This window comes from Mesitornis unicolor, unplaced genomic scaffold (genome assembly GCF_000695765.1).
Source record: "Mesitornis unicolor isolate BGI_N332 unplaced genomic scaffold, ASM69576v1 scaffold4307, whole genome shotgun sequence".
Classification (NCBI taxonomy): domain Eukaryota; kingdom Metazoa; phylum Chordata; class Aves; order Mesitornithiformes; family Mesitornithidae; genus Mesitornis; species Mesitornis unicolor.
In genome coordinates, this window is record NW_010198282.1 from 100,275 (window position 1) to 112,617 (window position 12,343).

At 45.9% G+C, this 12,343-nt stretch overlaps 1 protein-coding gene across 1 annotated transcript; it reads right to left on the reverse strand.

Moving 5' to 3' along the window:
* Positions 1–797: 797 nt before the first annotated feature.
* On the reverse strand, positions 798–12,105 carry KLHL6 (kelch-like family member 6). Its single transcript, XM_010189090.1, has 6 exons — positions 12,058–12,105; positions 10,820–11,269; positions 8,239–8,476; positions 4,922–5,124; positions 3,811–4,024; positions 798–1,805 (listed from the first exon to the last, which is right to left on the reverse strand). Exons 1-6 carry the CDS (start codon positions 12,103–12,105, stop codon positions 1,504–1,506), a joined length of 1,455 nt encoding a protein of 484 aa, XP_010187392.1. The 3' UTR covers positions 798–1,503.
* Between the last annotated feature and the right edge of the window lie 238 nt (positions 12,106–12,343).

The window sequence follows — 12,343 nt, forward strand, 5'->3', positions numbered from 1 at the left end:
GCTGGAATTCCAGAGGGGAGTTTCAAGGTATGGGTCAAACTGCAGAAGAGAGGATTTCTTGCGCTCTTTCAGAGGGAAGGACCCGGTGGAGACCTGCTGGGGGACCCTGCTCAGCTGCGCTACTGCGGCAGTCACCAGTTCAGGTGAGCACCGTACCACCGAGCACTCTGGTGTTAGTGTGCTGAAATTCAGGAACTCACATTTTTTCCTCAGCCCAACATGAGAGAAATATTATTTTCAATACTGTATAAGGCAAAAGGAGACATTGCAGAGAGGGAGAGAGCCTGGAAGGAGTCACTGCTCTCTGCTTGGACGGATTTGTTTTGCACAGTGTGTTTTCTGCCTTGATTTAATGGTGAGTTGGCTCTTTCCAGCAACTAGGCAGGGGAGGAGGGACGGGAATATGTTCCCAGCCTTTGGCCAAGAGCGTCCCAGAGCGTCCCGGGCGTGACCCCCTTCAATGTTTGTTTTTGTTTCTCTACAACTGACCCAGATACTGGGACCGGAGACTCGGGCCCTCCTGGCCTCTTGAACACCTGCCCCTTCTGGAACAGCGTGTGATGGTCCCAGGAACCGGGCTGGGAACAGTACCTGGAAGTGTTTTTCTCTCGGCCAGGCTGTTCTGTCCGTTTGCATTCCAGGAAATCAAAACCCGGGAGAAAAATTTTGGGAGAGCACTGCCACCCAGTGGGGATGGAGGCAGGGATGCGCACCGGAGGCACCCTCCTCTACAGCAACAGCGAGGGGAAAAAGTCCTTCAGGCAGAACAGCAAACCACCCAAGAACAGAACGGAAAGGAAAGTAGGTTTTGGGCTGCTTTATTCGAAAACAGCTACAATGAATGTTCAGTGGAACCAGATTAGCGTTCATTTGTATTTGCAGCCTATGCAGTCTCTTTCTTGGGAATGACAGCAAGGTTTGCAAACTGAAATGGGTTTTTTTTGGTCACGCAGAACTGAAAAACTAACAAAGTGTCTTCAAGCAAACACACAAACAAACAAACCAGATTTAACTTAAACTAATGTGCCAACCGCTGGAAAAAAAAACCATAGCTTCGGAGGAAACTACATTACATTTCACCAAAGGTAAAAATCTTTCATTCCAAAAAGCATCTTCTCTTTTTCACTAGTAGGTGCTGCAAATCCAACTTAACACAATAAATAGTTGAGCAAACTTCAGGACCAGTTCAAGCACTTTTCAGGGCAAACAGAGCTGGGAACTAAATTTCCCACCACGCGTTTCTTTGCCTGATTGGAGGTATTGTGTTGGCAGGAGTAAACTACAGCTGGTCCCTTTGTTTCTCTGTGGAGGGAAGGAATTAAGATAATTTAAGGATATACTGTACAGAGGAAATGCAAGGGCTGAGCATATATACAGATACTCCCCAGAGGACCCTAGTGGCGGTATTTCCATCCATTGCTACCTGCAGCTACAAATCAGCGCCATCGCAGTCTGTGCCACAGGGACACCGAGGTACTGCTTTTCTTTGTAGTTCTCCTGGGGTCAGACAGAAACCGCCCCGGGCACAATCCGACGGATGTGTGTGTAAGACTTCCTGAGGGTAACGCTCCCGTGATGAGACACCCCCCGAGGCAGGACACACTCCTCCGTCAGCTTCTGAGTTTCAGGGTCCCAGCACAGCACTGTCGCAATGACTTCGTTCTTTTCGTCTCGGCCCCCGGTGATAAACAGCTTGTTGTTGCAAGGAGAAATCCCACAGCTGGCTCTCTCGTGGGTGAACTGAGTCACCAGGCACCATGTGTCTTCCTCGGGGCTGTAGGAGTAGAGTGCTTTCATTGCCCCACCTGGGGAGGAAATGGATATCAGTTTGTGCCAGCCATTCCTGTAAGAGATTTTAACCAAACCACCCACTTCAGCGAGGCTCCATTCCTGACATTTATAAGAGTGATTTATGCCCCAAAGCTAAGAAAAAACAGTCACGGGATACTTTATTGTTTTGAAAGCCAGGTCTGCAGAAGGCCACTTGTAAACTAAGACTGTGGAATTCAAGGCCAGAACAAACTGCCATGGTCACACAGTGCGACCACAGTGCACCCAGCAACAAACCTTTCTCGTACCAACTGCTTCAGCTGAGGACACAACTTTAGAAAAATATGGTCTTGTTTAGAAGAGCTTAGATCATGAAGGACTAGGTGTGGTAAGCTGTCACTGGTAGAAATGGATACCATTTCTTCACTGACTCCTCTAACTTCAGTGTCCATCTGCCCATTAAACCTCCTTCTGCTGGGGCCTGGCTATTTTCAAAAGCCCATTCCTCATTTAAGGGGTTTGTCAGACTGCACTCATAATCTTCTTATGGGTAAGCTGAACAAAGAGTGACCTTTAGTCTCTCCATGTTTCACAAATCTGCAGTGATTCTTGAAACTTTCTCTGCACTTTTTCCAATTTTGCCGAGTTCTTTTCTTTCAGAAAATGGTCAATACCTCAGTACCCAAGAAGGGCTATGAAATATATTCCCTCCTGAGAATACCAACAGCTGAATGGTTCTTATTCTGAGGTTTGCAAAGATTGGGTCTGTATTCAACTATATGAAACCTGTTGGCAAAGTGAACATTTATCTATTGCAGTTACAATAAATACTGGTTTTGACAACACTAATCCAGTATTTCAGGGATGGTCAAGCTGCTATGAGGTGACTTAAACAAGTTTTATTTCCCAATGGGAGCAGACTGAAAACATCCACGTTAGTTGCAGTGATTCACCTGGCAGTTGATAATTCATCAGTCTGGGTAATTCGATTGCTTTGGATGCAGTAGCCAAATGCTCTTTTATCTTTTAAACCTCAGGTGGGGCTGATTGAGCCAGATTTGTTTCTCAGATAGGGAGACAATAGTTTACTGGTGAAAGATGCTAAATCAACGTAAGTGGAGTATCACGTCAAATTTTATCAGGAGTTGTACCAGCTGGCCCATACGTCATGCCTTCGCTTTCTGTCTCTCATCTGTTAGAAAGAGGGTGGTGTCAGTCCCTGTGCTGAGGAGAAGCACAAGGTATTTACATACACAGAAGGTGCACACATACACACATATATATGTATATGTTTATGTATGTATGTGCACACACATGCACATTATAAATCTCCTTTCAGAGCACTATTGACTGTTTGGTGACCCTGTGGCTCTATGCCAGCCCTCAGCACCATATTGATCATACTTCAGATGAGTAACCTTCTGTGCCAGGGCTGGTGGGGGAACACTCATCAGAGCTCCTGTTTTGGAAACTCACGTTCCTCTTTTCTTCTTCTGGTTTTTCCAGCACCATCTGGAGATGTGGACAGGCTCCTTCCTCCCTTCACAGTTCAGCTTACCACCATTAAACTCCTGTTCTTCCATCTTTGCTTCCAGTTCTGTCGATTGACTGAATTAACCCCAAGTGTGATCTAGTGAGGAGGTCTGCATCTTGGGGTATCCGTGGCTCTGTTCCCCTGACCTGCTCTCAGTACTCATATCCCTACACAAATATAGCCTGAGTGCAGTGGGCTGTGTAATGACTCTGGAGAGGAGAGGGAACATGGTGTAGCCATAATGTCATGCCTTTGCCTCTATGAACCAACCTTTGGTTGGCTTTAAGTTGTCTCTGGGCTAGCTCCAGCTTTCCAAGACACCTAACACACTAACAGGGAGTTTCACCTGGTGACTCTTCACTACTCTTTGTGAACGTGCTGGGTTCCCATCCCTCACTAAGCTCAATGGGAAGAGCCATCTGACCACTTGATTATACTCCATAGAGTTTTTGGGTAAAACTAACACCCAGAAACAAGCCCAGCTGGAACATGAATGCTTCACCTACCCACAACATAAATGTGATCACGGAAGCTTGCAGCATTGATGCATTTGGCTTCTACTGGCATGGAGGCTTTCAGGCTCCACATGTTGGTCGCGGGGTCGTAGCACTGAGTCTTGTCCGTGGCCAGCTTCCCGTTGGGTCCTCCTCCGATCACGTAGAGTTTCTTCTTGTAGCTCGCTGCTGCAAAGGAGCTTACATTGATCATGAGGGGAGCAGCCTGTGTGACCGTAAAAAATCGTCAGTAACCAGTTTGATTTCCAGTAGTCAGACTGGTGCCTATGGGGTAGGAGCCTGTGGGTTAAGTCAGACATCCCTTTTAAGATGACCAGTAAGGTTCAGAAGATAACATTTCCAGGGAGAAGTCTGTTTCAGCTTTTTCTTAAGACTCTAAACCTCTTAATAAAAATATGCTCTGTTCAAATGCTGTTACTAAGTTACAATTCAAAAGATAGCAAATAGCAGAAATGCCCCAAATCTCCTTTACATACTTATGTACATTGAAATAAACACAATAAACTTTCTACTTGTAATTGTGGTTGTTAGAGTCCTCTGCATTGCTTTGTAGTATCTGAAAACTAGGGTTTGTATCTGCCGTTATGATGCCTGATCTCATTAATTCATTGGATTAATTGGCTTCCTAATACTCTCCTCATTGCTTGAAGTACAATTAGCAGAACTAGGGTTTTTTCTATTATTTCTACCTTGAAACCTGTACTTTCAACTTAAATGTACATCCATACTGTATATAATGCACAGCTTGATACACACATTATATCTATATTACGTATCAGAGCAGTAGTTTTCAGCCTTGCTTTGGTTCATATATACTATGTTCTTACTTATTTATGGACTACTACCTTTAAAATCCAACTAAGGAAAGGAAAGTTAGGCATTAGATGTCTCACAGGCAATGATGAGTAGGCAACCCTGTGATTTTTACTTTCTGAAGGATATTCATTTCTATTGAAAAAAATATTTAGGGTTTTCACAAACCAGAAACACTTAAAATAATTGTAGCGGATCATATCCCGTTCATTTTTACCACTCAAAGCCCCAACATTTTCTGATTAAAATGTTCCAAACAAGTAAAATGTTACGTGATGCAGCGTCTTACCTCTGACCAGCAGTTATGGAAGGGATCGTACGCCTCCATGCTGTTGATTCTCTGCACGCCATCGAACCCTCCAATGACATACACTTTGCCCCCCAGCACAGCCATTTTATGCCTCCATCGCCCGATATTCAGATACTCAATTTGTATCCATTTGTTGATGGAGGCGTTGTATTTCCAGACATCGTGTTTTGTTTCCTTGCCACCTGCGGCGTACATGACACGTGTAAATACGATAGCATAGCTTGGATTTACTCAAAATCTCCAATAGGTTTAAATTTTATAATACCCTCTCACAATAGAAAATAAATAATTGGTCCTTGTTATTAATTACTTACACCAGTGGCCTGGCCCTGTTATACAGGAAGAAAATATCTGCATTTAGCTTACTTAATAGTAAAGGAAACTCTGAGCAATTTCTACAGCTATATATTAATATTAAAGATAAATCACTGTTCCCCACTTGACCAGACCACAACCACTTTCCTTTTAGTACTGAGTGAATGACCACCACACATCATGGTGATACGCAGGTGATTTTTGTGCACCACCAGAGCTTTGCAGGCTGCTGGATAGTGACAAATAAGCAAACGTGATTTAAATAAGACAGAGGAGGATGCTGCCATTGGTAATGCCAAATCCCTGGAAGACAGGGCTGCGCTGGGGAGCTGCCAGTTTGTGCAGGGCAGACCCAGTCACCTGGCCTAGTGCTTTACATCGTACAACAAAAGACCTGACTCTGAACTCTACCAACATGTTAGAAGTTTTACTCTGCCACCTTGGGACCATATGACTGGGATCTCATTTTTCTACATGCCCTTCTCATTTCTTTCTCTGCTGACTTGGATTTGCTTCGTATTTATAGATCGAAGATCAGCATTGGACCCTGCAAACTCATTCTAGGGCTAACTTGCAAGCGAATCTTTACTCGTGCTAAAGTGGAGAGCAGTGTTTTAAACAAGCACTTTTGTTTGCGTCTGATGTTCGGTGTAACTGCAATACCAATGGAACTGGTTAAGCCTGAACCCGCATTTGCAGACTTAGTAGCTTATGCCATCATCTGCATTTGCTTCACTGGTGAATATACTGAAAAGAGAATTCATATTCCATTGAGAAAGTGTCTGCCTTCGTTGGCATTCTGTACTGCAGCCAGATCACTGCAAAGTGATGGAGCTCATCTCTGGGCCAAAGAGCAGATTGAATAGGAGATAATTAGCATGCTAGAAAGAGTTGTTTGTAATGCTTTCGTCGCAGAATTTTTCACATGTGCGCATTGAAATTGTTTTGCACTCAGCTAGCTGAAGTGGCTGAAGGGCCTGAATGTGGCATTCGTGGTTACAGTGGGGCTTAGAGGCTGCAGGTGTTCCCCGTACCCTCCCTTGAAACGTCCCTTTTGCGTGAGCTGCTGCTTTCCCGCACAGGCTGAAACTGTGGTCGGAGCCTGAGCTGGACCAGGAGGGTGAATTTGCTGCACATCACAGGCAGGGAGAGATTTCTGAGAGAACTGGAGGCTTATTTTGTTTCTGATCTTTCTCTAGACCACACTTCTTTCTGATCTGAGGAAATACCGTAACTTAGTCGAAGTAATGGAATGGCGAGTGGTAATTCATGTCATTTCTAGCTACACTACAAATGTGGGTTTTCAGTCTATCCAGTCAAAGCGTTTAAACTGTTCAGGGAAATGACGATCTAAAAGCAGTCATAATCTTGTGCAAAGAGTTTTCCTATTTTTCAGATGCTAAAAGGGCAGGAAAGACTCCAAACTATACCCAGATACCAAGGGGCAAGAGTGCATGGGAGGGGAGGCCAAGTTAGGGAAGAACCAAGCCACAGGAGCTAAAAGAAAGAAAACAAGAGGAGAAGGACACGTAGGAGGAGGCAGATACTTCATTGGGATTAAGCCACTAATAATTTGGTTTAGCTGGAAAGAAACTACTGACTTTGGTCCACTCAGCCCTTTATTTGGGTGGGAAGGGTGAAAAGCAGATAGGAGAAAGGCTAAGAGGGAATGGAAGAAAAGAGTCAAAGATATGAAGTTAATGGATGAAATTAAGCAGAGAAGGAAGAAAGAGGACCTGTGAGAACAGCAGCAAGAGGAAAGCTGGCTTGGGCTCACCACAGCAGGGGAGGTGTCAGTCTGGCCTGGAGGTAGCCTGGATAGAGCTGGAAAGAAAAGGAGAGAAGAGACATGGGAAAAGATGTCGAGATCAAGAGGAAGTGAAAAGCCTGTGACCTTGAAAGAGAGGAAAGGGTAAGAGATTAAAGGCAAATGGAAAAGAGACCTCTCAACTCCTGGGTACGAAGGTTTGAGGGATGTTCTCCAGTCAAGATGCTTGACCTCGGTTCTCCGCTACAGCTAACTTTTATCAGAGGGTAAAAAGAAACCCCCTATGGTAAGTGAACATAGAGTTTGGTGGATGATTTTGTGGGAAAAAATGTCCTAACCCATGGTGGCACCGTTCTGTATTGTGGTCTGTAACGTGACAGTGATTGTGAGCTTGCTATGCCTGTTCCTTTGGAAAGCAGAGCAAGATCATCACACTTGTTTTTGACAGGCCATCAAAACCAGCCATCAAACTGCTTAGCAAGTTTGAGTTTAACCTTTTGATTATCAAAGTAGTTGATATTTATATTGATATTATTGACACAAATTCTCCGTAGCTCCAGGATCAAACCCCTACATGGAGCTCAGCTGTATTTGTGTGAGAAGCTAAATGTGCCTCCTGAAGCTCTCAGGATGAGGGCCTGCCAATGGTGTGTTCAGACCCGTGCTGTGTGTCTGGACCATTGGCTTTCATCTGGCTTTGGCAGTTAAAATTGCCATTAGCAACTGGGCACTCCTGGGGTCCTGTCTGATCCACTCTTTAAGTGCAGTTTTCAGGTAGCAGCCAAGCAGTGGGGACAATTCCCTGCAGGTTCTTGACTGATCCTTGCAGAATGAGTCCAATTCTGGCAGGATTTTGCTTATGCACATGGAGCTGCAAATGGACTTCTTACAAGAAGGTGCTGGGGCAATTATTCTTCATTTTATGTTTGGTAAACTGTTCTCAGGGGCCTTTCCATGACCATTAGGGTGCTGCACACAAGTAGCCACGCACATAGATTAATACTGTTTGAGAAGGGATCCTGTGCTAAAAGCAGGGCTAGGCAGTGTCCTTGCACCCAGCACTTCTCTGGAGCCTGTTCAAAGTCAAAGCAGCAGGAGTACCTGTGTGCTTAATTCTCCAACAGCTGCCTCGAGCAAAGTTTTCAATAAAAGTTGGAAAAAATCGCAAGAACCCTCTGCTCCCCCCTTCCACTCCCAATGTCTTGTTCCTTACCTGATATGTAGACTTCATTCTTTAGCGTAATGCATGCAAACTCCACCCATTTTTTATTCTCAGTCTCTGTCTCCTGCTCTGTGATTGGTAATTTTGCTACTTCCAGGCGGCTTCGCCTCAAAGGATCCAAGCAAGTCACTTCTGCTACAAACTTCTCATCTTTTGTACATCCCCCTATGATCATGAACACCTCGGACTGGAACTCGTGCATCCTGGGCTTGGTTCTTTCTGTAATAATCTAGACGCAAGCAAGACAGAGTGAGCACACAGGGCACTTACACCTACAATTACAGAAAGGTCTGGTGACTTTTTTTCTGATTACCTGTTTTGCACATCACAACTGGCTTACATCAGCTGAACCAATTATCAAATGTTCTCTAAGCTGGCAGCCTGGAAAGCATCAGGCAAGCATTCAGCAGAGGCTGCTGTATCCTTCTTTTAGCAGGATCTCTCCAAAATTGGACTCAGTTGCTTTTGCCCACCCGCTAGGATCCTTTCATGTCCTCTTAGGAATTCCAGGGGTGGCACTGAGAGCTATGAAGGTGAGCACCAGTGACAAGGCTGGGCGAGTGTGAGACAGCTGGAAATGACAGATTTTATTTGGGCTGACAGAGTGAGGGCAAGGTAGGAGGGCTCCAAGGTTTATGTATACCCTGGGGAGCTTAGAGAGAGCAAGACTGTAGTTAGCAGTAGCAGAAAATAAGTGCTCTCATCATTTGTCCTGAGGAGATGTGTTAAAGTGTCACAGCAATAACAATTCTTAACTGTGTTGAGTTTTTTTCAATTAGTTGCTTTGTTTATAAACCTTCATTTTAAGCCAAACTTAGAAGATTTACTTAAAGCCAGCACCAGGCTTTGAAACGTGGTCAGCTTTAATTTACTTCCTGTTGGCTTAGTTTAGTGACCAGGTCTTTGTTTCAGGGCCGCTGGGAAAAGTCACTTCCAGGGCAGATGTTCACCAGGAGCAAAGAATGCAGGGGATGCTTGGAAACTTGCGTTCTGCTTGGAGAAAATACGTGTAAGCATGTGGAAATGAGTGCATTAGGGTCCCAAGGTGTGCTGGCTCTATGCTGAAGGGTAGAGGGAATAACCTTCTCTATCCTCTCCCTCCCACCCAATTTTTCCCACTGGGAACAAGGCATGGGGAGCACATAAAGTTGTTCCTCTGCTTATGCTTTATCACAGGGCATTTGCCAATTCGCAGTCCCTCACAATCTGCAGGGCGAGGTCTGCACTCCTCTGCAGTGACTGCAGTCGTTACCTTCTGCATGCCCCAGAGAAGCAGTGCGTGGACCCACAGGTTAAATGCTGTTACAGTAGACAGCTTGCTTACAGTTTTACTTCTCTTTCTACTATTAATGTGTTTCTATAAATTGGCATTATTTATCTATATATAAAAAATTATCTACACAGACATAAATCTTGTCTTTTCCCTGCACTTAGCAAATTATTAGGCAATTTTTTGTTAAAAACATCTGTCCCAGAGCTTGCCAGCTTTCAGAATTCTGTTTGTAACCTGTCTGCTGCCATCGCCATGCGTCAGCCCTGGGGCAGATAGCTGGCTCTGGCGGCTGCCCCTTTGAAGATGAGAGCGATGAGTGTTCAACCCTGAGCAATGCTCCCTTCGTCTGGCCCGCGTGGACCTGACAGCACCGCTGAGCAGGGCAAGGCTTCCTCGAGGAGTTCCCACCAGCCGGCCCAGCACTGCCCCGGGTCATCGCGTGCCGTCTTACGCAGTCCCTGGCACAGACAGCCCTTGGTGTCTCCCCTCCTGTCGGTGACTCACATCCACAGTGGATGCACAACGTGCTCCTGAGGCCTCTTGCCTTCCTCTGACTCTGACCGAGGAGGCACACACGTTTCCTCACACACCTTTGCTCCTGTTGTGAAACCTGACCTCTGGTTGCTCTCCCCTCTGCCCCGTATTTTGGGCCAGGAGTTGTGACTGATACCTAACTTTCCAAAGAGGATGGATGGGCAATTGAGGAACTGGAGATCCACCACCTTCTGCAGGCAAGACAGGGCTTGGCTGGGTGTCAGGATGAACCTGTCTCTTTGAGTGCAGATGAGGAAGATAGGCAGAGAGACCGTCTTCTTCACGGTCTTCTCTTCCTGAAACATTTCCACCCGTAAGTAACAGATGGAGATGTTACATATTCAGATTTGAAAGAGCCATTACAGATTGTGGCGCAGTTTAGTGGGGAAATTATTCTGCCTTTCTTAGGAAAATCCTAGCTAAGAGGGTGAGGTGTCAGGAATAACACCATTTGTCTTTTGACTAGGGAAGTCACCTGGGGTCTTTGTTTAGCTGTGCAAGTGTGTGTGTGAAGGGTCAGCTTTGGATGTTGATAAACAGGAAGCTGTACGATGTGTTTTAAAACAACCTACCGAAAGCTTCTGAACTCTCTAAACCGGCAGGATAACTGGTGAGGTCCACCTTGACTCTTCAGTAGCACCAGTTAGTGAAACCTCAGTGTGAGTACCTTCTTCTGCCTCATGGTACTGCTCCTTCCGATGGGATTTTTGAGCAGAACTATGAGAAATTTAGAAAGAGCAGCAAATATTTTTCATTTTCACTCACCTCATTGCCTGACAGATGGTACATTCTTGCTTCCTGGAGCAAAGGAAAGACATCTGGACACTGTCTAATGAGTTGATCGGCTTCAACAGTCTCTACGAAATACCAGGGGTCCAAGAGGGGCAGCCGGACGTTCTCCAGCACATTCGGCAGCAGAGGAAACCTTTCCGACTCCTTGTAACGAACCCAGTTCATTACAGTTTCGAACACCTGGGCCTCTTCCGTGACGTAGAGGTCGTCGCTCTTCAGCGTGCTGCAGAGGATGTCGGCCGGCAGCTCCAGGAACTCCTCGTAGTTCAGGACCTGGGTGAAGTTCTGGATGATGTAGTTCTGCACTTGTTGTTTCAGGCTGTGCAGGGAGTGGGCATCAGCCAGCCTCAGGATGCCAACACAGTTCTCTGGCTGCAGGGCTTCGGTGAGAAAACTGGCACAAGCATCTACCATGCGGAGGAACTACGGGCAGAAAAAGCTTGTGTAAGCACAGAGTGGTAACCTGTACGGCTGTGTCACTGGACAGCTATGGAGCTCTGGGGCAGGGTCCCAACCAGCAATGGTACAGCAAAAAGCTTGGGGAGACAAGAAATCAGCCATACAAGAACAGAGATCTCCCAGAATCTGCAGCCTGACATTATAATTCCTTCCTCCCACTTTTCTCCCTCTACATCCACATTGCTCATTTTCCCCCTTGCAGGACACAGCAGACCTGTGACAGTCGTGAATTTTGTTTGCTTCACAAAAGCAGAAGGTGTTCTGCCATTCCTCTTCCCTTCACGAGATCTCAAAGCACTAGCAAGTGTGGAGTTACAAAGCCCAGATAAGGTCCCTAGGCTTCAAATGTGCTTACTCTGCTTCGTCTTGTTTGTCAGCTCAGATCAACTTAGAAGGGAGCCTGGTTTTGGAGTGCAGGTGGCTCCACTATCTGCATTTATGCTCCCACCATCCAAACTCTGAATGTGTCTGAGGCCTCGCAAGGGAGGTGGAAAATGAGTGCTGGGGTCTGGGAGGTTTGGGCCAAAGTGTGCCCCCACCCCAATGAGTGTATGGGCACGCTGTCCTGTACGGGAGGACGTGGCAGGAAGAGACTGACCACCAGCAGGTCTTTGAGTTGTCTGACTGCAAGCGTCTGTAGTGCAGGAGGCCTAGGAGGTTTTGGTCACCTTTGTTTTCCCCATCATCACCATTGGTTCAAAAAACACACAGATGTGCATTTTACACCTAGACTGCTTCATCAAAGAGCTTACCGTGTTTGCATTCAGTAGTTTGCATTCATCACCACTACTCTCATTCATTTCCTTTGCACAACAGCCCCATCTCAGGGTCCCAAATGTGCAGATCACGGACCACAGATGTCTGCAGGGCATTTTCCATGAACGACGTTGTGAGCTGGGTTGCTAGTGATTATTCAGGATTTGGAAACCAGTTTGGAGTAGAATGGGTAAGTTACAGTTGGGCCTTCTGTTGCCTCTCATTTCGGATATGGATAGGGCATACTTGGTGTTGGGTTTGCCACTGAACAGTGCAAACAGC